Here is a 26244-nt window from a genome sequence, read left to right as displayed (position 1 = left end):
GGTTTTTAACTTGACTAGAGGGGCTTGGGTATTTTCACCCATTGAACAGCACCTTTTGGTCGACAGCCTGCTGCTACCTGTGTCAGTAATCTGCAGAGAGTTAAAAATCGGGGCAAGGCAAAATAGCATTCAATAAATACATAAAGGGGCAGAGATACTGACCAACTTCAGTGGCACAGGTGACCAGCCAGCGCACCATCTCCCTGCGCCTCCAGTTCAGCGTGGACAGAGTCATTCGCATCACCTGCAGGAAGAAGAAATCTAGACAGTCAGTATCAACTGCAGAGAAACATAACCCAGAGCTCCATCCATTTGAGAATCAGCCTCCATTAAGAAAGTGCTGGCAGTGACAAAGATAGCAAGTTATCTGGAAAAAGGTAACAAATCTTAACATTTAATCGAGTCCCCCCACAAGGGTAATGCCTTTGTACACAGGGCTATCTATAGGTCAAGTTAAATCAGTTTAAATTGAGCAGATCAGTCATGGCAGTGCTCAGCACCTCAATCTGTATCAATTAGCATGAAAGTCTCTCCCACCTGCAGCCCCAGCTCCAGAGCCACATTGAGCAGGGTGATATCCGGTGGGCAGTCTGCGGGCGTTGCAATTTTGAAAGCATCCTGAGCCAGTTTGAAGATGAGGGAGGAGGAGTGGATGTTTTTCTGAATGGCCTCCAGCACTGTACGTAATCGCAGCATGTCTCCTGGGAAGGAATGCAAAGAGAACTCTCAACCCCACTCGACATCCAGCTTCTTTACGCGCCTTGTTTATTATTTATTGATTTATTACTATAGTGTTCTCTGCAAACATCTATTTCGGAATTCCATGAAGTCAGAGATAAAACTTATTTTCATGCAATCTCTCATTTTGTTAGTGCAACACACACACACACACACACACACACACATGCGTTTTATTGAATTTCATAACAAAACTGTACAATGTTTATGTGTGAGGCTGAAGTGCAGTTTTTGAAAGGGTATCTGAAAACAGAGATGCTAGCATGTCGAAGTATGTGATCTATAGCCCAGACCCACCTTTGGCTGCGGTGAGCATGGTGGATGCCAGCTCACACTGCAGGGACTCCAGGTGCCCAAGGGTAAACCAGCGTGGGTATCTGCTTGGCACCACTGAGATCCCGTGGTGTGGATGACTCACATCACCAGAAGGGGCAGTAGACTCCAAAACAGGCAGTCTGAAAGACACAGCAAGAGACACCTATTAAAGAAAACTGTGCAGATTCCCATTAGCAACAAACTGTCCAATAATGCCTGTGCATAAATACGTGCGTTACGGAGCCTTTTGACATCGTAGGGCACCACTGGATAATAAAGTCCAGCTCTTAATAAAAAGAAAATACACACACAAAACCTAGCTGGTACAACCTTTATCAGCAAGACAAGATCAAATCAACATGTCGACATCATCTGTAAACATTGAGCTGATCCCCACAGTACTGGCTTTTACGGCCTCTATATTCATGCTTTTTACATCGTGTTTTAAACTCTACTGATTTTGTATTACCAGTACCCTGAGGAAGCCTACAAAAAAACAGCAGCAGCTCAGGTGGGGGATTAGCCGACAAATACATTTAACACAATTTATAAGCAGATCTTTTAGAACTGATATGTTATTGTGCGCTACATTATTTCTAGCTTTATTTTATTTAGTACCCTTTTGACAGTAGGACAAACAACAGGACTTGTTTTATTACAGGACCCCTGCGTGGTGTTAAGGGTGCTAGGCTCTTGAGGATGCAGGTATGTCAAATCCTATTTATACTCTAGAAACTAAAGACAGCCATGACAACAACCACACCTAACACTGACAAGCTAGTTGAACTGCAACACAGAACAATTTAATCTGCCCCTCAATGTACTCACATGCCATCCCCGACAGACATGCAGATGAATAGCCGATTCTTACCTCATGGCCCTCAGAGCGAGTTTATAGGCCAGGTCAGTGTCATGAGGCAGTAGCGCAGAGAAGAGGTACTTTGCAAAGGTATGCATTGGAACACTCTCCCGATGGATCACCTCCCCTAGCCCACTGAAAGGACCCCCTGGAAGAGCACAAACACTTATCAATATTTATCAAGTACAATGAGAACACATACTTTTATTTCTGAAAAGATTTGTCAAAAAATGTCTGAATACTGCTGGACCATACTCTCTGCTATCCTGTATTGTATATGAAGTTTTTTATTGACTGCAACCAGCAGGGGGTACCCTTGTGAACAAAAGCATATCAGAACACAAAGTAGTAATTTAAATTTTCTGGCACAAGTGTGGGCGTTCCCATTAAAAAAAAAGACACAAAAACGCTTTTGCAGTCCAGTCTTGCATGAAGACACCTCTTCGTGTACTGCTCAAGCTGCGTTATCCCCACTGTAGAAAAAGCAAAGTGAGCCTGCGCTTGCATACCCTCCAGCAGGAGAATGCACTGCTTGCGGAGTGTCAGCACCAGCACCTCGTCCAGATCCAGCTCCTGCAGCCGCCCGATGATCTGCTCCTCGTTCCTGCACACCTTGTCCTGAGAGTACAAGCCCTCGGGCATCACCCGCTGCTGCCCCATGCCCATGAGAGCAACCTCCAGCGCCAGGGCCAGGTACGACTCCCCGCTGTCCTGGCACCCTGACACAGGAACATGGTGATAGACTGGAGGCTTGGGGTCCCCAGAGTCTGCCAGGAGGAAACAAAAAACCAAGCCGGTTAGCTCATGGATATCTATGAATCAGTGCAGTGGCATGTTGTGGCAGATACAGAAAGTATCAATAGAATCCAATTCAAGTTAAACTCAAAATCTCTGCTGCTGTCAGACGCAGTGTTTTGCTAGACTGACCCCACTAAGCACCACAGAACAAGCCAAGACACTGTGAGAGATATAGATGTACTGTATGTTTATATGTAAAAAAAGACAGGCATGGTGTCAGACTGAGGAGGCTTTTGTCTACCAGGAGATGATGATATATACATACTTGTCTATATTTATTAGACTGATGGGACCCCAAAGCTCCCTCTTAAATCCCTAGAGCAAATGATCCACTGCCAATCCTGTTTCTTAGACACGACACCCCCAAAACAATGGACACGTAAATGCAGCATCGGATTGGTTTATATAATTTTGGTGACTAGTAAATTAAAACAATGTATGGCTCTCAATTGTACCTCCTGTATCCATGGAGTTGTCATCCTCTATCCGGCAAGCTTCAGTCAAAGTCACAAAGAGACAGCCTATAGGGTCCAGAGGGTGTCCCACCCAGCCCTCCAGATTCGTGATTGTGGTCACCCCTCTTTGGAGCAGCTCTATAACACAGCAAGGGCAAACAGGTTTTATTCGCAAGCACATTTACCTCCGATTTAGAATCAATAGCGAGGTTCAAATGGTCTCCCCAACATACTGTCTGCGTGTGGTGAAAGAAGCGGTGTTGCGGTTTAAAAACAGCTGGCTTTCACTTCATCAGACTCAAAGATAAACATCTTTATTAACATCAGGTAAGATTTACTGTTGCCAGGGATATAAAAAAAAAAACAAACAAACAGACACCACAACTTGCGCAACAAAATACCCCCTTTTCCTGCCCCAAGGAAGATCGTTATGAAAAGTGTATTGCAATTGCTTGATGCTCGAACCAAACGGCAGCTTCAGTGATAAAGAATAGATGGAATACAGTTAAAGCATGAAAGACTGCAATATTTATTTGTTTTTACAATTACATACACATTGCAGAACGTGTATTTATAATGCTGTAGCTTCCTATTGTTTTGAAATAAAATTACGACTGGAGTTTGCAATAGGAAATGCGAAAGTTCAAATCATTGCGTGAAAGGAAGCGTTACGACAGCGTCTGTACTGGCATGTACACAATCACTACACAACAGAAGCACAGCGGCTCGTGTTTTTCTTTTGTGGTGGTGGGAAGGCAAAGGTCTTGTACAGTGCTACTTGCTTTAAAACTTTTTTTTTTTTTTTTTTTTTTTAAATAAATAAATATTTCAACAGGGGGGAAGCCCCGCAACCCGGGGGTCCCTTTAAAGGGTCAGGAGGGGTGGGAGAACCACTTGGTGGGCCTGCACCCTCCCCCACTCCCCACCCCGCCCATTCAGAATGCCAGAGAGGGAAAGAAGCCTCCTACCTTTCTTCTGGTGCTTGTATATTTCCAGCTGCCTCTGCTGCTGTAGCCTGAGTGTGTTGATGATGGCAACAGCCAATCGCAATGCTTCTCTGGGGTAACCGTGGGATCGCAGAGCATCTACTCTGGCACAGGCGGTCGGTACATGCTCTGAAAACAAGGAGAGGGCATCTATGTGAACATTTCAACAAACAACATTACACATTTAACAAGCAGCAATAAAGCACATCTTACAAACAGGCTGTTCTTCATTAAGATACTGGTTTCTACCTTTTCCTTCCACAATAATACCAGACTTCAATACTGACTCTGGGCTTGAGTTATCTGTACAAGCTCTTCATGTTTGCCAATATGGTAGAACCTCAATGTTAATGAGCACACCTGTGAGAACAAAAAGATTTTGAAAGTCTACACATTCAATTACTCTAGGATACTTTGGACATATACCTTCATTTATCCCTAGCTTTATCTTTTTGGTGTAGCTCCAGAGTTGGTGCTCAACCTAGACCACGAAAGACTGATGGATATGATTAGCTACTTAGCTAAAAAAAAATGTATTTTGTTGTTATGGAAGTCTGAAACAGCACCAACTTTAAAGACGTGGATTACGCTAGTACCTGAGAACGCCTCCTGAAAAACTTGCATACGATCTTCAAAATAAACCAAACAAGTTTTGGAATGTATGGGCCCTTATGGGTTTTAATTAGACCAGACTATACTCCCATGGATTTATACCTCTTTTTACTCTTTTCCCTTATTTAATCTGAACCCAACTCTCATTACTTTAACCTGTCACAGTAATTGATCAGGATTACACGTGTGGTAGATTCTCAGTTATGTGGTTTTGTATGGATACATTTACATGAATGAATATGTACACACACTAACATTTTTGCTGTATTTATTTTGTTCAATTTTATTTTTATTTTCTCCTGAATAAAAAAAAAAAAACTATCTGTGCAAATTCAAAATGAATAAATGCAAATTAAAAAAAAAACAACACACACAACAGGGATCCTGGTTACTATAAAAACATCAAAACGTAGACGCTGTGATTTTTACCAGTTAATACGCACCTCTCCTGGCTTTTTTTTTTTTTTTTTTTTAGAGTTGTTCTATTATTTCTCAAAATGTATAGCACCTCTTTCAGTGAACAAAACACAAGTTTCCTTGTTAAGACATTTCATACTTCTGAACCTCCTCTACTCTCAATGTGTCTGTAACTTGTAGGCAATACAATGGGTACAATAATCTCACTAAAACCCTGCCCCATTATTTGCTAATGAAAAGCTTCCACACTCATTCTAACGCAGAAGCCACTGAGGCACGACAGCTCAAGGGTGAATCCACAGCATGGTACCTAACTGCATGTTAGCAAAGGAAATGTGTGTGCATCAAAGCCTGCAGAAGTATCTTCCCGAACAATGGAAAACAGGGCTTATTGTACAGGTTTTGAGAAAGATTTACTAGTGACAATATGTAAACTTTGTATCTAGAAGACATGAAGAATGAGACTTCATGTCTTCTAGGGCACAAGGGTTTTTCAGAAAAGGGAATGTTTTGCTAAGAGAACACAACTCAAAGCCTGTGGTTGTGGGTGAGTTACTCCCTATGATGGGACTGCCTGCCTCCTTACCCAGCCAAAGGGGCAGCCCCTGGGAGGTGAAGAGCAGGCTCTCCCCTTCTCGCTGGTAAGTGGGCGACATGTAGAAATCACTGCTGATTATCCTCTGCAGGTGGCTGTCTTGCCAGTGCAGGTCACAGGCCTCCATTGCTCTTGTGAAGACAGTTCTCCTCGGCCTCGCTAAGGAGTCTGCAGGGAAGAGAAGTGAAGAAAAAAAAAGTGACACACAGGCCTGGCATACTGGGAAGACAATATATAGGAGAGGAGGAGAGGAAAAAAAAAAAAACTTACAGGAAAACCAAAACACCAGGGAGAGCACTTTAGGAGAAGTCATCAGGAGACTTCTATTCCTTTTACCATTTAAAAATACAGGTCTTTATTTACATTACACAGGTGTGGATGAAACAATGAATTGTCACTATCGGTTGTACTTTAAAAAAAACAAAACAAAAAACAACTCGCACGCTTTGTTTTAACGCAAGTGCGAGGTTTGCTGACATTTTACCTTCAAAATAAATTTAGCAACATGGGTGTCAAAGCAGGCAAATACAGTCAGGTTAACTCATTGACATTTAAAAATATCTCATTACAGGGTCAGTGTGTACATTGGTCACACATTAGAGCGACACACTGAAGCAATTAAAGTGAACTCAATGCATGCCCATGCCCTTTGCCCCTCCTGTTTCTCAGCTACCAAGGCTGTCACCAGCTCAGAGGGTCTTCCAAACCCCAGCTGATGTGAGCGGAATGGGGGTGGGGGTTGGCGCTGGGGAACCTTCAGAACTTGCTAATTGCACCCAGAAGAGAGCGAGAGTCTTCATTCGTGTTACCCTTTCTACCCCCACTCTTCCACAGCCTGCTGAACATATACACTGTAGACCAATTAGAGAGCAGCAGATGGAAGGAGAGCGCGAGATCTACAGGAGTTTCAATTAGGAGACGTTTCCAGGAGAACTGGAAGGTTCAAACTGCAGCAGTTTCATCACGGAGTGTGCAGGTTTATTTTTTGCACTAATGAAGCACTTAAAGCCTATTAAAACGTGATTTTCTGTTTGCTTAAATTAAAAATGCATATGACAAGACAGCCATGGGAATATATTGCTAAATATAATATGTTAAAAAAAAAAAAAAAAGTTCTTTATTTTCTGAACCATGGCTTGTGTTGTTACCGCTGCAGATTAGGCTGGTAAGAAATTGCATGGACCACCGGCATTTTGCAGGTCATAGGGATTCAGAAGTGCAGAGTTGATATATTGTATGCAACTACTTGGGCTACACCATGCATAGACAAGAATGTGTGAAGGAACTGTAAGCTCTGTTGGTAAATAGGTGTATATGCATGTGATAGAAGCAGGTGGCAAAGCTCACCTTGGCTGAGGTTGGAGCTCTGCGGTAGGGCATTGGTAATATTTGGTAACTCGCTCCCGTAGTTGCCGTCCTCAAGAGGACACACGTCCATGTCACTCCACTTCTTCAGCTGCTTGAGCCAGCTGGACTTCTCATCGGTTTTGCAGTGTGGGTTCAGCACAATACAGACCCATAAAGCACCTGAACAGAAAGTGAATCTGTGAGCTATAGGCCAGCGCCCACCATTGACCTGCTACCTTCATGTGAATTATTGTAATAAAATAAAACCTGGCAGGACTGGCATTAATTACTGCTATTGCTGCCACCGTTGCTTATATGCTTCCTGTAAGCAAGTCTTATGATGAACATACAAAATGTTAAAAACCAAAAAGTGAAACAAACTGCTACTAGAAGCAGAAGTGGCAGCAGGGTATGTGGATGTTTTGGCATCCTTAAGTCCTGCATTGAGGCAATGGAAACTTACTCTAGCAATACACGCTGAATGTCATGTTTCACTCTCCAGGCAACAGATGGCTGGATCTGCATGTATTCTTCTGTATTTCTATTAAAAACTTGCTTTAACACCAGTCGGATTAGCCATCACACCAGTCTTCCAAAGGTCCTCGATCCACAATAGGGTCTCAGCAGTCAATTTATGCATGCACAATAATTAAAGGTGTGCAGGAATAATGCAATAACAACAGAGATGTAATAAACAATTTATATAAAATAAAAAAAAAAAAAGGGACCAGCCTCAACCAAGCTAAACGAACTGCCTGGTAGAAGTGTTCGTAGCTTGCTCCTGGTAAAGTGAACTTGATGTGCAGCACTATTTCTAAGCAAAGGTGACTGACAGCAGTTTTCCTTACCCAACTCATCCCACAGCTGCCTGCATTTCTCCGTCATACCAGTTCCCTGTTGCCTCCACAGAGACAGCCTTGGGTCTGCCATGAACTGCTCCGTTATTAAGGTCAGCATCCGGGCGCCGTTTGAATCCCGCATCCTTAGCATCTCTCGCACCTGCCGAGCCAGAGCAAGAAAGTGAGTCTGGGAACATGTAGCTGCTTCAGTTTAACTGCTTTATTTAAAAGTACTTTCTAAAGGCTGATTCACACACACGTTTAAAATCAGGTTATTGTGCACCGCCCCCTAGGAACCCCCGGTCAAGGTCGGCAATCCACACGGACGCCTTTACTGGGTGCGCCACTCGGGAGCCCCACCTCTTTTTTTTTTTTAAATGTCGGTTGTACACATTTTACAGTACAAAAAAATGGCCTTAAGACAAAGTACTGGATAAATATAAGGCAGTAAGAGATCTGAACACAAACTCTCCTCACGCTTAGTTCTGAATAAAAGATCAAATACATTTTGCAGCCCATCACAGTGATTAAGAGGGCATCTGAGTGTGGAAAGAAACCCCTAGTGTGCGTACCTTGGCGAACATGGAATTGAGCTGCTTCCCTGACCCGTAGTAGCCTCCCTGGGAAAGGAACTGCTTGACCTGCTCCCTCACCTGCTCCTCATCCAGGTGCCAGCAGTTCTCATCATTGATACTGGCTCCAGCTGTGGGGTCAGGGGCACCTGAATAGACAGCCAACCAGCCACAAATCAATACAATGCCAAATTGCATTGATTCATACAGCCCCCTGCTCTACCATTTTAAAAACAAGTTACATCAGGTGTTCACCACCTTGACATCACAAAGTAATGCATGTAAGGGTCAACATTGTTGAAAACCCATCTGTCCAGAGAATATTTAGTGTTTTTTTACAGGTCAACAAAATTAATATGAAAAGAACAGTTTTTTTTTTAGTTTTTTTTTTACACGTAACATATGCAACAGTACAACGGCAGTACAAAGTAGGCCACTGGTTTCATTTTCACCTGCAGAGACCCCTCAGCATAATGTGGTGTGGGAACACTGGACTGTGTTGAACGCTTTGTGGGCTTAGAAGCTCTCACAAATGCTTCTCTAAGGAGTCCAAGGCTACAAACTACTGGCTGGCTTTGGTGCAACGGAAACATTCTCCAAAGATGCCCAACGCCTCCATCGTACAGCAAGCCAAGACTATCTTTTGAAAAAAATACTTCTATACTGCCGCCCTATTTGGATAGATTTCCTGAGCTTTGGTTTAAAGGAGTTAACATTGCAAATCAGAACCAAATGCTCAGTTTATTTTTAGTGCAATAGCTTTTTTTTTTAAATTTTATTTTATATAAAACAGAACACACTGGTCGGCACAGCTTCCAATTGTTACAAAACATGTTATCAATTAATTTAGCATGCAAGATTTAAAATGAGGATGCCTGGTGACAATCATGCCCAATAAAAGCACTCACTCCTGCAAACAAATCCACTGATCCCTCCTTTGGGGGTTCCACCTTTCACAAGGCTACTTAGAGCTCAGAAAAAGCTTTGTGACAGATTTGCTAAAAACTAAATCATCTATAGTAAACTTGCATAAAACCATCAAATCAGAAACTATTCTGTATTCTCTCGTGACGCTTACTTAAAAAAAAAAAAAAAAAAAAAAAAAAAAAAAAAAACACACAACAACATTTGTTAATTCTGTTAAATATAGATAAATTTCCAAAAGACACTGGCTTGGCTTCATAATGCACAAAAACAATTATCCCTTGACATGCACCCTGAATCAATCTTTAAAAAGACAGGCACTATACTGCAGATACAGTAGGTTGTGAAATCTAATGTATATGAAACACAGTGCTCTCAAAGCTTTTAAGAAAGAAGGGGTCTATTTTAAATGACACCTTTAACTAAACTAAAGTACATTAATCCCAATGGGATCCCACTCCTCCTTAAGACTCCTATATCAACATCACTGAATACTCAAGGAGAGAAGTGTTTTAGGACATTTGCAGAAGACAGACCTGCTGTGTCTTAAAATTCTAAAGAATGGTGCCAGGTATGAGGGATATGTTTACAATACATTTCCATTTGAATTTTACTGTTAAAAAAAGCCAATGCTTTAAGACTTAGACCGAGATATTTCCTGTATTGGCTAAAGAAGAGCGTGTAAATAAAAGATCTGCCTCACTGTAAATGCAATATTTTAATAGGACTTACAGGACGTGTGTATTGCTGTATATGCTAATGATTAGCAAATGGCAATTCAAATACCTCTGTGCATTACTACAAAACAGCAGGTTCAGTTTGCACAGGCCCATTTCCGCCCTTAAAGAAAAGCAGCCATTGAGTTTCATATAACAGTAAAAGGAAAAAAAAATCCCCTGTAAAATAAATATGAACCAAAAAAACCCTCTTGCAGTCAGGTTAAATAATTACAGTATTTAGTTGTTTGCTAGTTTATTAATATTAAAAGTGAAAAAGAAAAATCGGATTTAAAAACCTACAAAATAGAGATAAGACCGTTCACTTTTGCGTTTTAATTCCGTTTAGAAAAAAAAGCCAGCCTTTTTTGCCTATTTTACTAACAGATGGGATTTTGTGGTTTGGAATCTTGGTTTATTTTCTCCCATGCTTGTAATCTGCAGCAGGTATGTATTGCGTGTGTCCTAGACATCTGGAAATACCCACATGTTGGACATGAAAAGGTTGAAAAGCATATGCCAGTACAGGGTGTTTTAAATACAAACCATACAAACCATAAATGCACATACACACAGTGAAGGGGGTTTACACCCTCAACGCACACCCAGTACAGCAAGAGACAAAACATGTGGCTACTACAGCAGTTGTCGCAGAACTTCATTTCCTTTTACAAAATCAGTGGAAAGTAAATATTTAGGTACAAAATCAGGCCATTTGGCAGAATAAGCAGCAACTAATGAACAGTAGCACAGGCTAAGTTCAGAAAAATGAAAAATGAAACCATTGCTTCTTTCTGTTGTGTAACAATAAACAGCTATCATTGCAGCAGTTCATAAGAACCAGGTATGATGAGCAAACAGCAAAAATATTTGTATTAATATTTTTACCATGAACTTGGTTGATTTCCGAATTTGATGACAGAATCTCATCTGCTAGCTTCTGTGCAGTGGGAAGGACCTCTGTGTGATGCGCGGCGATTAAATACTGTACAAATTTTTGCAGCTGGTCCCTGTTCATTTGGAAAAGGGTCTCTGAGATGGGAAGACGCAGTTTGACTTGGTCCGGCTTGCGAATCCGGTAGAGCGAGAGCGCCACCACATGGGCGCAGTAGAAAATGTCTTTGTTCCCGCAGCCGCACGTGACAGAGGTGATCTTGCAGCGGTCGAAGCTGATGGCCACTTTGTACACGGTCTCCGGGTCTGACTGGGATGCTGGCTCTGTCACTGTGCCGCTCAGATGGAAACCTGCAACACAAAGTCAGGCTCGTTATTATATATATATATTTTTTTACTTTGTATATTCTAAACACAAACTATTTACTATGTATAGACAGAAAATGATAGTATTCAGCTAACATCTAGCATTAATATACAGGGGGATTAGAAAGTAAGTTTACCACATCAATGACATGGTGCGTTGATACAGTGAAATATGAAATATTTGCTGGCAAGAAATTCATTAAATTTAATGTATTGAATTCGCAAAATAGACATGCCGCACAATTACTCAGTTCAGTTTGTATGTATGATTTACATGCGTAAATATTTGTTGCAATATATAAACTGAATTGAGTAACAAGGAGGGAGTGTAGTTCTTATCCAGCTACATGGTTTTATATTAACAACATTAAACAAGAATGAATCCGACCTGTTCATGGAGTTTTAGAATTGCGAGACTGTAAAAAACATTCCGAAAAAAATGATTAACAGGTACTTAAGTTGATCAATATTAAAAATAATGCACACACTGACTAGTTTGCCAGGTTTTAAAAAAATCTGTGCTTAGATGCCATAGGTCCACAAATGCAAAAATCCTAGCAGCACACTATTCAAACCAGTTCAAACATTAGAGTTTATTGTCAAGGCAACCCATTGGAGGGAAGAAAAGGAAAAAGCCAGCCTGTGTAATCCAATCTTTACTGCGCTTCATGCTGGTTATCACATCTCCAACCATTTCCCTGCCTGTTGCACACAGCTGAGCAAATGCACCCCTCCTAGCCTTACAGGAGCAGACGCTCTCACAGCTGTATTCTTTCCAGGATCTGTTACCCAACATCCCCCCATCTCTTCAAATGTCACACACTAGTAGGGTATCTATTCCCCACAGGCTGTGCTGAGCTGAAATCACTCCCAGTGGAGCCATAAGCCAACAACAACATGATCTGTACTATCACTGACCCAGTCTCCAGAGGCATGCCATCTTTGAACCTTTTACTGTTTCACCCCCATCCCATTGCAAAGGTTAGATTTCAGACCCATCCCAGCTGGGCTTTATGCTCTTTAAATTTTACATTTTTTAAATGAATTTTCCATGTTAGAAGTAAGACATGGGTGCCATTGGATTGGGTTAAGCTAGAGACATCAGGAGACAGATATAAGCAGTAAAGCATGTGATAATCCAAAACAAAAGCAGAGCACCCATACTGTACCTTTTTTGAACGGCTGGCAAGCCCACACCAGTAAAAATTCACAGTACTTTAAGTAGTGTTTATAGGCTGGTCCTTTAAATCCTCATGTTATTTTACTTTTGTTTGTTTTGTTTTTTTTGTTTTTTTTTTCAGTTGGTTTGTCGGTAGGTCAGTCATTGCCAAAATGAACAGTACTGTGTAAAACAATCAGGGAGTAATACTCTGGTAACAGTTTTTAGCCTCTTTTTAACACCTAATTTTAAAAGGTTTTAGAAGCCGATTGGTGCTAAAATAAAATAAGTCATTTCATAGTTGTGCTTCACTAGTTAGGGGTATAATTAAGACCATTTAAGAACATTTAAAATAGGATGAGGCATGAAAAGCACAGATTTGAGAACCTAACAAAGCGAAAGCAAGATGGAACATGGAAGCACTGGTATCCAATCAAGTGCTTTCCTGCACATTTTGCATTTAGTATTTTAAATATTTAATAAATTGCGCACTGCAGGAGAGGCTCTCACTAAAGCACTTTGCCTGTGTGTGTATATTGAGCGTGTGGAGGCTGGAGACACTGCTCTTCTGAGTGGGGAGGTCTCAGAGACGGGGTGTTACAAAATAATTTGCACTGCAACTGTTGAGGAAACAATGTCACATTGTAACAAATCTTGACTCCCATATAGGAGCAAAATGTAGCTGGTTCAGTTCAACATAACATGAGGGACTTCGCTACCAGAATAGGGCCTATCATACAAGGTGTTGCTTGCAGTGGATTGTGGGGGAATTTGAAACCCACTGAGCCATTAGATTAAGCCTGTGGCTTCCTTAAACCCCCAAGCACGCTGATGAGAGACACCTCTGCGTTTGTCTTTTTTTCTACCTGTATGCCAAGTAATCTACTACTTTGCACACCATATAAAATAAATTGGAACTGCAACCTTTTAAAATGTGACTAAAAAGGGTCATAACATCTAGACAGTGGTGTGTAATAAGCATGTACAAACCCTGCTGTACAGTTGCCAAATCCCACAAAAGGTTTTTCCAGACTAGTTCTGGTCGAGAGGATTTTTTAAAGGAATCCGACCCCCCCCCACCCCATTTACTGCCAAAGTCTTTTAGGTAGCGCCAAAACCACAGACCAATGTGATTAAGTGAGTTTAGAATGATGTCTGTTTTCATTTTGATAAAAGGGAAGGGGGTACCCGTATATGTTGCACTATTAGTCTCTAGAGAACTCAGAGTTGAAAGCAAGTTTGGAGTTTAAGAAATAGAAATATATATATATATATATATATATATATATATATATATATATATATATATATATATATATATATATCTATTTTTTTGTTTTTATTTTTTTTTTTTTCTCTTGGTGTATGTGTGATGTTCGAAATATTTCTGGAGAAGCTTGCTGGGGTTGGCAATCTATCAAAAGGCAGATGTACAATCTGGCTTGTGTCATTTTTATTTTAGGGAATGAATTCTACTTGCAAACAAGAAAAAAACTGATTTAAAAACACATCCCATAAATACGTACACACGTACGTACATTGTAGAACAGACCTCCTAATAAAGCAAATGTATAATACAGGTTTTAAACAGTTCAGCATTTCCAAGCACGTCTGTTTTCCCATATGTACAGTTCGGCTAAGCTTTTAAGCCCCCCTCCCTGACTGAGGCACCAGCTTCAATGGGCTGCACATATTGTAGTGCACGAGCAAGAGCATTTACTGAGGAAGAGAAACCTAATCTGTTGGAATGTCATTTTATTAATTAAAACCTTAAGCACCCACCTCTCTAGCAGGTGGATACAGGGCGGTTGTGTGTTCACTGTCTGTTGCACTCACTCGAAGGCACCATTTCCTTATCTACCGCCTAAGATAAGCCTATCCTTACAGACCCAAGAGTCGTGTATGTGGGCACTCCGATTCTGAGAAGGCACGAAAAATAATGTGTACCGATTGCATGCACTTAAATCACGTGCGCTTGGGCATATGTGCAAGGCGTTTTTTTTTTTTCTTTTCTTCTATGTAACAGCACACATGAGTTTTGGGGAGAGGCATGGATGTAAAGCAAGAACGATTGTGTGTCGCCACAACTCTTCCATCAAGTTACACTGGATTAACCAGTCGCCTTTGTGTTTACACAATCTGTCAACCAAGGATTAAGCAGACAATGCATGAGTACCCAGCTTTCAAAATGATTTGTATGACAAAGACACTGAAAAGCACAAAAGCAGACCAATTTCGGTAAAGCTGCCTTTTCTATTTTATTAGTTTAATTATTTGTTACTTTCAATATAACATTATATTAAACTGCAATTTATACAGTACTGGCTTTGCACAGCTATACAACAAAGACATTCATTTTCGTCATGTTTAAATATTCCACTTGGGACAGGCTCTGAGGTGATGGACAGTTTTCAAAATCCTTCAGGTCACTGATAGCCCAATAGATCACACTGAAAAAGTTTCAATTCTGCCTGGAAACAGCTAACCTGACAACAGATAGCGTACTTAGTTTAGCAGCCTGTAATCTTAAAAGCACATTGAAAGCTTTCACAGAATCTGACAAACAAAAAAATGATTCATAACAGTCCCAGGGTGTTTCAGGATATAGCTCTCGCTATGGAATCTTTTGAAGGCTGGCAGATACTTCAACAGAGGCACCAACACAACCATCACGCAGTTAATCTTTCTCTTATCAAAACTTCACAAGTTCATACGTTAGACAAACACTGCATATATTTCAGATTTAGTTTCCTTTTCTGATTCAATATTAACCCATTTTTAAAAAAAGGCAATTTTTTGTAGTAACTGAAGAAATAAACAGCCATCTATACCTAATTTGGACAAATGGTAAATAATTCAACAATTTCCAAAGCTTACTCTACTTGTTAAAAGTGTGTGTGTAAATTATAATATAAAATATATATATATATATATATATATATATATATATATATATATATATATATATATATATATATATACACACAAACAAACAAAAAAACAAACAGGGTGAAGTTGAGTTTAAATCCTGTTAACATTAGGGGGTGTAGTACAGTGTACAGTAGAAAGCTTCTTGTTTTCCCTCTTTTTCCTCCAGCACTGTAGAACAAAAGCATCTCCATGGCCTGAATATTAAAAACTGTCACAACCGGGTCTGAATTTGACAGTTGTCCGCTCCTGATCGAGCCTGCTGTAGAGGATGCTGGGCTCATGAACTCTTTTGCACATGACAATGCTCCAGTGAAGTGGGGCATCTGCCGCTGATGGAAATAAAGAGCTCTCCTCATCTCCAGCCAGGCCCGTCAGCTCCATTCAGAGCACCCTGCTTTTGTTGTGTTCAGAGTATCGCCCAGGATCAATACAGCTGAAGCGTGCAATTAACACCCTGTCTTGCGATACTGTCATGTATCAGGGAAATACCAATCCACTCCAATGGCATGTACACAAAGCAAGTTTAGCACAGAACCTCAACCATGCACTTTCATTGTTTATAGCTGCTTCTAGGAGAGAAACCCCTATGAGGGGTGCAAGGTGCAGCCAAGCCTCTTCTAATGGATATGCTTTTAAAAGTAATTTGTACCGATTAGCTGTCAACCATCTGCTTTTTGGGTTAAGATTAGTCTTTTCACATAGCCTGCTTAAAAATCAGACAGGGAAACAGGATTTTTTATAAAAGGATCCAGGCTATTAGGTCCTGCCTATTCCTCCTTATGCCCTCAACAGCTGAGCAAGCCAAAAAAGGAGCCACTCTCCCTCTCCTACCGCCATCTGCTCCTATCCTAGAATGCCTACCCAAGGCCAAGGAGCCAATCAGAGCAAGCCCCTTCCCCTTACTTTATCCCATTAACCTCTAATCGACCATCAAGACTCAATACCCAAAGCACAGCAATGGGCCAGCAGTACTCCCCATTCCCCAGCTGTGTCAGACACAACAGAGTTCAACACAAAATAATCCCAGACTAAGCTACCCGACACACACAACCCTTGTTTAATTTTGACATAGGAAGCATGTTTATTTGACATGCCCACCACTTAAACACTGAAAGCTGGGGTTGTTCACACTATTTTTCAGAGCACTTGCCTATACTGTACAGTATGCAGGGATGGATTTACTGTACTGGGTTTCCATATTACTGCTGTGTACTGTACATTCTCAAACACTGTCACCAACTTTAATAGAACTTTAACCGGCAAAAGAAAAAACATTATGAAAGCTGCATTTGGAAGAGACTGTTTTAGACTAGCGTTCAGTCAAGATGAAAGGGAACATATTGAAAGTGGGTCAAAGACATTTTTGAATGCAGGTTCTCCGACAATATTCAATACAGTAATGTTTCTGTGTTCACAAAATACTCTTTGGAACACCACACTGTACAATTTTCTACTACTTTTTATGCCAAAATTCTACATGTACATAAAGCAAAAAAGCATTTATATGCAGGACAGATGACTGACTTCTAAATTTGAATATGAATACACATGCAATAAATACAAAAAAATCCCCACATAAATCACCGATTGTTAATTTGTTCAAGTACATACAGATGTCCCGCTTTAGATAAAAAAGGCAGCAGATTTAAGATGTGGACAGAATCTGTTCAGTGTGTGCGTGGTGGTCGTTTTCTTCCCAGTGAAGTGCTGAGCAGGACGGAGATGGATTGAGGTGAATGCTGTAGTTGAAAAGATCATTCAGAAAGGCAGCATGTGAGCCGGAAGACAATCTCACAGCTTCCTGTACTCAGCTGTAAACATTACTGTAGGGGACCCTTCCAATGGATCGTCACTATAGCAGGAAATGAAACAAAGCTTTTACTTAGAGTTGGATTATAAATCAGAGATGCAGGTCTGCGGTCTTAAAGGAAACTGCATAATGATACATCATGCCTTTATTTAATTTCTTACCTCCATGATTAATGTATAGGTCATAACTTCAATAGATTTAGGAAACCCATTATAAATACTCTTAAAACCACAACTCAAACCACTAGTGTAATATTCCAATACCCAGTTGTTGTGCCCTATTGCACTTCATTCTACAGTAAAAGAAAGCAAAAAGGCAAGGTACAGTAAAGTTCTTTGGCTGTAATAAGAGAAATTAAATTACAAAATATATTGTTAATAAAACAGAAACGCACTGCAAAAAGATTTCTGCCACGGCCCAGAACGAAATCAAAATAACTTTGAAATATTAAGCTTGCCTCAGGCTGCCAGTAGGCCTACATTATAGGTAGTTTTGCAATAGAGTCCACTAAATCCAAAAATGAGACGCCCTGCTAATTCAAAGACACTCCCCCGTTGTATTTTGTGTATTAAATAATAAGAATATCACCACCAACAGAACTTAGCTAAAGCTTTCTGTTGCAGTCATTGTTATTCATTAGTAAATAATTACACAGTCTCAGTGCCACATTAAAGCATGTGTTGAGCAATCCTTTTTCCATATGAAAATATTAAGCACATGTATAAAATTAGGAGGCACCACAGCAAAACACTGCACAGAAAATGCTGCAAAACACTGATGTCACCTTTTTAAACCAGCCAACTGTGAAATGCCACTGTACTTATTGCTCAGTTTACAGTAACTTATTGTGTACAAATAAAGCCACCACCTCCTGTAACCTTTGGCATTGCTTAAGATTAAGCCATTTTTAACTAGCACTTCTTAACCCTTTAAAAACAGTTAGAATTGCCCCAAGTACAATTATAATCTTACATGCATCTCATCTAGAAGAACCATAAGGATAAAGGTAAACCTATACAAAATGTTGGCCATACAAGTTAGTGGCCACATTTTAGGTGACATTTTCTGCTACACTTGACTGAACTACTACTGAATAATATTACACCAACCTGTGATCTCTGCCAAAAAATAAATAAAACTATATTTGGTCAGAGTCCAGGTCAGTCATTTTATAGTAGAGGCCGATGACTGGCTTGCACCAAATTGGTTTTCTTCTGTACTCCCTCCTCTCTGAAGGGCACCCAATATTGCATTTTCTGGATTCGTCATCAGGTCCTTGCCCTGGAGGGGTAAAATGAATCAGAACAATCGGTAACCCCTTCCTCTCAAGCTACTGGCATGGACTGAAGCTCAGCGATGTCTTCCCTTCACATTCTTAAACACGCCATGACCCGCTTCATTCCCTGCATACCGGCTGCCCACTGTGGCTGGATTCAGAGTCCCTTTTGTTCTCTGCGGGCCTGTCTAGGCCTCAGGCAGGGGACTGGCTTACTATTGTTGCCCACAAAGCCAGAACAGCAGTTACCAGGCGTCAGCTTGGGAGCGGGGCCTGCAACCCACTAAAGCCCAAGAAAGAAAGAAAAACTAAAAAAAAAGTTAAAAGAATTGCTTCTATTGAAAAGCATCACCTAGGTTACCCGTTTGTATATATTAAAACAAATACAATAATCAGTTAAATTAAGAAGTTATCTACCACCATATTGTAGTATGCAAACACATCCCTGCTTTGTTAGTACAATATGTACACTATAATCTGCCTCTACAACTAATTGTGTTTGTTTTCTTTAATTCAACAGAACTGAATTGCTTTTGCAAGTCCCATGTTATCGCTTCTCATTGTAACAAAGATAAAAAATAAGTTTAAAGTCAAGTCAGTGGACAAAAGACACTAAGTGCAAAGTAATAATAAAGACCACTTTGCACTGATGTAATGGAAAAAAGGTTATTCATGGTGTTGATTCAGCAGCCTGACATTTTGAAAGGTCGGTGTTCGAAGCCCTCCCCGAGGCAAATGTCACTGGCTACAGTGCACTCTGATTCGCGTCCTACAATCTTGATGGCCCCACCACCCACCAAAATATCCTTATGAAGTGGCCAAGTGACCACAGTGTAAAAATGCAATAGGCTGCCATAGGCGCCATTCTGTATAAACTCACTCAACTATGTGGGTTCTCTTAAGAACTATGCATACCTATGTATTATTATTTATTTATTTTTTTAATTATAAGAAATGTCACTAATGCTAGTTACTGTAAATAGGCTTTTGCTCTACCAAGACAGCTATCACAGGGCTAATATGGAGAATAAAAATAAAATTGTAAACATTTTCTGGCCCAAAGTTGCTGTTCTGAAGCTGCACACTAAAATATCTCCTGTAAGAATAAGTTAGAAACAGTAACACTGGGTTTGACTGCAATGGTTTGCACCTGCCTCTTGCCTCCAGATAAACTGACGAGCGGAAACCAGGTGATCCTTAAAAACAGACAACCACTGAAATAAGTACACAATATATTTTAATCTTTACTCTAGAATTCAACATAAGCAGTCAGCTCATTTATAGAACTACGGTATGTACAGTACATTGATTGCAAGCCCTCCCCCCCCATGCAAGATCCTCGGCATACAAAATGCAATTTAAGATGTAATCATTCAGGCAGGGAGTATCCAAAGTACGTTCAGAATCTGGCAAGCCTGCTATCGGTTTCTGAGGTCTGCGTCCTGGAATGCTGTTCCACCCGATTAAGACCTGAAATCCCCTGGAACACGCCTCTGCAGCTTCAAAACCTCCTTTCTGAGGACCAACGTTCTAAAATTGTTTTAACGTGTCCAACCAAGGCAACAGTTAACAATACATAAAAAAAACACAATGGTCTTTTCAAGGGCTATATGAGTTTCATGTTAGTGAAGTAATAGAGAGAACGGCAGTTGCTGGCAAATGAAGGTGCTACTGTACCAAACCATTTAAATCTAATATTTTGGCAGTCAAACATTTTTATACCTGTCCCAAGCCGTCTAGTTTCCTGCGACTCATATACTTTTTGCACTAGACTGATATTTGTTGACATTAAAATTCATATCTGATAAGATTTACTGGAATTGTGTTATCTATGTGTACTTTATTACAGAAAATACAAAAAGTGCTACTTAACACTAATAATGCATGTCTATTGTTGCCCGGGCCAATCAAGCCAGACCACCGCGTTTCGCCCTTCACACATGTATAAGTACTGTAGCAGAACAGTGCTGTCACAGGGTTGACCACAATGTATCGTACATACCTGCCTTCATAAAAATATACGCCGACAACTTCATAAAAGGCTGTCCATCAGGAATCACTCTGCAGTTATGAGGGGAGATTTACCAGCAACAATACAAATATCAAAAAGGTGACTGAATAAAGCAACTCCAAGACATTCTCAAGCCTTTAGTCGAATTGGCCTCATAACAGACAGCCTTACAAAGAGCATATTTATTTATTTTTTTAAAGTGTCATTGCAAGTTCTGTATAATTCTGTAACCACATGTCAGTATTTTGGTGTGAGGTGGAGGGTTACAGCGTTATTCAATTAAATATGACACAGAGAAATCTTTGGGAGGTACAAACCATCGATTGAATTCAATAAGACTCCATGTTTCAAGCTGTTTGACAGAAAACATTTCAAGAACAAATAAAATAAAAAAGATGGCTTGTTGTAAATTACTGTAGGTAGATAAGAAAGCCAGCCAGCCATCCATCCATCCAGGTACTGAAAATAAACTTAAAATCATCCCAATACAGTTCTTTAGGCTCCAGCATTTAAAAGACCTACAGCTGGACTGGTCCAGGCTGGCTTCCAACACATCCCTTTAAAAACAGAGTTTCTGAACACCACTACTGATTATAGCCTCTCCGCTGCCTGGCAGGACATTAAACAAACAGTGGGCACTCCAGGAATAACAAACAGAATGGAAATTACTACCAGCAGCAGTTTATCTGTCTTGTTTTCATTACCTTTATGATGCCAAGGCAGCTATAATATTTTTGGATAGTCTGGTCTTTAATTTGTCCTCCCCACTGTAGCATTTCTGTGCTGCAAGTCATAGTTTTTAACCCTTTTTTACATCCATAGGAGTAAAGGAGCCTTTGCATGAATCAAATAAGAGTAACCTCTGAAAGAATGCTTCTGGAACAAACTGGGGCTGTGTCCAGAGGGTTGTTCGCTAAGCCAGGGATTCGAAGATCGTTTTAAACCTTCGAAGGTTCGTCAGACGGGTTCACGCACCTTTTTCTTTTCTTCTTCCGGTTATCAAACTGTTTGACAAACTGTGAATAGTATAACACATTAAAATGTCACTCGTATGCAAAATTCGATCTTTTTGATTTGTATAACGCATATTACGTAAACAAGTGTTATTAAAATCCACTACCAAACCGTTCTATGTAAAAACTTTAGCGCCACTGCCATGTGTGGAGCAGGGTATAGTATCAAAAGCAGTGGGCTCGTACCTCTAGTGGCTGTATTGCTTCAGTAAAACATGTACTGAATGCCTAGGTATAGTAGAATATGTTTGAAACGTGCAAAATATACGCTAGCTCAAATAATTTTAAATTTCAAAAACTGAGCACCGTCCGCCCCTCCCTGCTCCAGATCTCCAGAGGCAAGCCTTTAATTTCCTCATTCGCCATCTCGACAGCAAAGCGTTGTATAGGGTAAGGTGTAAGCTGTATTGAAAGAAAAGTCATGAAACCCCTCTGCCGTTTGGGATTTTTTGTTAAATGCTCAGACAAAAAAAAAAAAAAAAAAAAAAAAGTTGAATGCAAACTGTGCAGGCGACTCGTACCATGGAAGCACAACCAATCTCTGGGGTCACTTGACAAATGTAAATTCATATTAGTATTATTAATATTTTTAGCAGTAGTAATATGTGACTGATAACCTGCTTGGAACGCTGACTTAAATAAAGCTTTGTGCGCTGCAGTTGGTGCTGCTGCAATGCAAGCTTGCTGTATACATCGCAAGCAGGCTCAGTTCCATGTAAATAAATGTGTACTTTTATTTATTTAAAATTATAAAAACCATGACTATCGTTCTATCTTTGAACTACATTTGTGTTTTATTCCATTTATATTGATTATCTGTAAAATAGGATTTTCAATCAAACAAACAAGTAGCTACGGAGACATAACCAATAAATTATGCAAATGAGTATCACTGAAGGTTCAAACCTGTCCTGAACCTGCAAAAGTAAAAACGTCCCCTTCGTTGCAGCCCTAGAACTAACACTCCAGAAGCATGTTTTTTTACTTTTGCTTCTACAGTGAAGACGATGGGCAGGATTCTCTCTTCATATCTAAACCCAGCAGGCAGAGGCTGCCATGGGAGCCCACAGTCAGACAAGGCGTAGAGTGGTAACACCTCCCAGCCACGTGCCGAATACAATGACCCACAGGCCTGGCGTGGGAGAAGTCAATCCAGAGGAAAGCAGTTACATTCCAGAGGCTTTCTGCTTCTTCCACGACAGCAACACAGACACAGAGAGAGGCACACAAAGATCAATAGAAAGTAGTCAGGCACTGAGCCAAGCTACTGATGTTGTAAAATATAATTATCATATATATATTATATATATATATATTTATATATATATATATATATATATATATTATATATATATATATATATATATAAATCACTGTCTTTCCAAGGGTGACAGCAAATCAATTACTGTGGTGGTTTCAGGCTTCTTGTACTTTGAGTCAGGCAGAGGTTCAGAGCAGCCCCTGTGGACAGCAGGAGAATTGCTGACACCGATATTATCTACAGAGAAAACCACAGAACAAAAAGCAAAATGAGCACCGGAGAGCCATGCTTAAGGACTTTTTTTTTTTTTTTTTGGTCGATACTGATTACGTGCAACCTGCCAAAACCATATCACGTGACGTAAGGTTAAGACATCTGATTCATTCTGGGGTGTTACACAGTGCTTATGAGCATATTTGTTACAGTATAAAGCTTGAATGTAGTAAATTACACTACCATATATAAACTACAAATAACACTTATTTTAGGTGTAAACAAAAAAAATTGCATTGATGAATTTAAAAAGGCAGCTTTTGCAATTTACTGCAGTTATTGCATTATTTTATCATACCCTTAAGCGTTGCTACTGCATGCATTGCTTGCTGTATGGGACTATTTAAAATGTTCAAACGGACTTCAGTGGAAACGATTCAAAACGCCACGAGACAAATCTGACTCCCAGTTGTAGCCACCCTCCTCCCTTCTTCCTAGTCTCTTAGTAATGTGTTTAAAAAGGAATTTAGGATGACTCATTCACTGCAGTGGGCTACAGGGTAGTCTGCTTCCCACTGTTCTAATGAGGTGCTGAAGTAATAATTGGCTGCATTTCTTCCCAAAGCCTGACTGTACTGCTCCAGCAGCCACCTGGGTTTCATTACTGAAAGAGGAACTAGCCAGGTCTGTCCCTGCAACACCACCTAGAACTTGAAAAAGGCCCTCTGAACTTCAAAAGAATAGACAGTCAAATTAATAACAATTTAGTTTGAACAGTCTGCCAGGTTCCAGAGATCAGTTAGACAACATATCTATATCTATAGACACACACAGTAAATAAATGTAACTGAAAAATCTTAATTAACCATAATCATTAATTATGTTCTGGCTTCCATCTCCTTCAGGAGGGCATGGTAGAAATAGTATATAATAACATCTGAGGTTTATGAACACATCACAGAAGCACAAGTAAAGCAGAAATTCTGCCCAGTTTCCTGGCCTAATTCTACCCTTCTCTGTAGTTTCCAATCCCTGCGGCAGCCCGAAGGAGAACAGGGCCTCTTTGGAAATGAGCAATAAAACACTCAAGACTAATCCTGTTACAAATAGCTTCAAAACAAAAATTAATAAATTGAGTCCCGAGGTAAAACTGCACTGGGAACGGTTGGCAGTGATGGGACATTATTTCATGAAGTAGTTCTTGATATGCAGTCTAATTTCTAGAGTTTTTCTTTAAAATGGCCCCAGGGAATGGGAAAGGTTTTAATCAGTGCGTGGAAGCAGATCCATCAGATATGCTAATCAGAGATCTTACCTGAACAAATACCCTCAAGAGCAGCCTCATCTATCTTAATTGGGAAAGGCTTCATTAATAATGTAGCCGAGGAGGCTCTGGCTGGAGGTATAAATAGCAGGATCAGATGCAAGTGCTTTTTTGTCCTGTCAGCACCAAATGGGGGAAAGGCTAAGTTTCAAGCAAAACGCACAGGCAAATCCCTCAACAAATAGATCAAAACATGCAAGTCTGCCCCATGCACTTTCAAAAGCAAACCCCATTGTCCTAATAATGGTGACTAGGATAAAACAAAGGAAAAAGGGCCATGCAAGCATACTATAATTCAAAGATTTCTGCAAATTAAGAAAGTACATCCAAGTTCAGCCTGATTGTGTTCTGTACCAAATCACAAAATAGTCTTTATTATGGTTGTACAATTATTTAATTGAGACAATCATTTGTAAAAGGTAGTTATATGGGGGGGTACAACATTAAGAAACTCACAAGGAGTTCCAATTGATCTACTGTATGTTACTAGCATGTGTCACAGCTGGGAAAATGGAAAAACACTTTGTTTATCTTTGATTCCCAATATGAAATATAACACTGTAGCCAACAGTGAATGGTTCAGTTTGCAGTGGGTTTACTTCAGCAAAATTCATGCCAGCATGTTCACAACACCTGTGTGGATTAATGGAACCACACCCACCAAAACAAAATCCTCAACATGCACTAAATCTGAACATTAGTTCACTTTCATTTTTAGCTTTTTGATATAAACTACCCCCCAGAGCCAGAAGCTGCTGTCAGGGCCGCCTTTGAAATTATTTCATGACAAATTATGGACACTGGAGTCTCCTCTCCAATGCAAAAAATGAAGAACACATTTTGCAGCTCACATTAGTAACACTAAAGCCAGATACTATAAAAAAAAAAAAAATAGAAAATGAAAGATGCCATGACACAGAATGAACAGACCCCTCAACAGGGAGAAACAGCAAGGGGATGCCAGGAAACATAGGCAAAGCAACAACAAGTCTGAGACAGGTCCATGCATTCAATCTGGTAAAATGAAGTTCAACTCAAGTAAAAACACTGCAGGTTTTGGATAAGTCAGCCTGGTCAAGGGAAGGTTTTTTTTGGAGTACCAACATAACCTGGGGAAGCTTAAGGGCAGCAGGAACAGAGCCTGCACAAACGAAGTTCGAGGGTGTACCTATTCCAGTTGCCACATGTTAACCCATTTGGTTACAGTATCTGGCATCACTTCTCCAACCAACGTATTTTCTTCAGCTTCAAAATATAGACAGTAATAAATAAAAGCAGCCACTCAGTCAATACTGTACATTGGTAATGTAGCTGTACTGTAGCACACACAAGTCACAATACCAATGGCATTCCGAATTTACAGTAGTGTACAGCCTACACAGCACATTTCTAGTAGTTTACTGCAAGAAAAAGACGCAGTCACAGCAGTACACGATACAGATTTATTGACTTGAACCCTAGAGAAGTACATACAATTAACTTTAATCTATATTGGCTGAAGGCTCCAGGGATTCTCCATGTGGTATCCATATTATCAAAATAATTCCAGAGAATTCGGTGTTCCGAGGCGATCACCAGCTGCAGAAGATACTGAGTGATTAAAGCCTGGTCCCATATCCAATAAAAAAACGTGGCACATTGATTTTGTTTAGGGCTTAGACCTGGGGTGTATAATAAACAAAATCCTATTCTGTGTTCCACTGAAAGCCACAGACAATGCCAAAGAAAGCCATTACATCAATGAATCATTTTATAGTTAAATTACAGCTAAATCAGTGTTTCGCTTGCATTACAAAAACATGATTCTCTCATA

General features: G+C 40.1%; 1 protein-coding gene across 1 annotated transcript in view; it reads right to left on the bottom strand.

The window, feature by feature from the left end:
- LOC121330916 (zinc finger SWIM domain-containing protein 5-like) overlaps window positions 1-26244 on the bottom strand; it is a 48155-nt gene that overhangs the window by 2147 nt on the left and 19764 nt on the right. The window contains exons 2-13 of the mRNA XM_041277887.1: window positions 11062-11418; window positions 8534-8682; window positions 7971-8121; window positions 7123-7302; window positions 5767-5943; window positions 4134-4280; window positions 3166-3303; window positions 2422-2679; window positions 1925-2060; window positions 1036-1193; window positions 538-701; window positions 163-244 (exon numbers count right to left, since the gene is read on the bottom strand). Coding sequence (XP_041133821.1) covers window positions 163-244; window positions 538-701; window positions 1036-1193; window positions 1925-2060; window positions 2422-2679; window positions 3166-3303; window positions 4134-4280; window positions 5767-5943; window positions 7123-7302; window positions 7971-8121; window positions 8534-8682; window positions 11062-11418 — 2097 coding nt within the window. The remainder of the gene's footprint in view (window positions 1-162; window positions 245-537; window positions 702-1035; window positions 1194-1924; window positions 2061-2421; window positions 2680-3165; window positions 3304-4133; window positions 4281-5766; window positions 5944-7122; window positions 7303-7970; window positions 8122-8533; window positions 8683-11061; window positions 11419-26244) is intronic.

This window comes from Polyodon spathula, chromosome 18 (genome assembly GCF_017654505.1).
Source record: "Polyodon spathula isolate WHYD16114869_AA chromosome 18, ASM1765450v1, whole genome shotgun sequence".
In the NCBI taxonomy this organism is placed as follows: domain Eukaryota; kingdom Metazoa; phylum Chordata; class Actinopteri; order Acipenseriformes; family Polyodontidae; genus Polyodon; species Polyodon spathula.
This window is presented reverse-complemented; position numbering and strand designations above follow the sequence as displayed.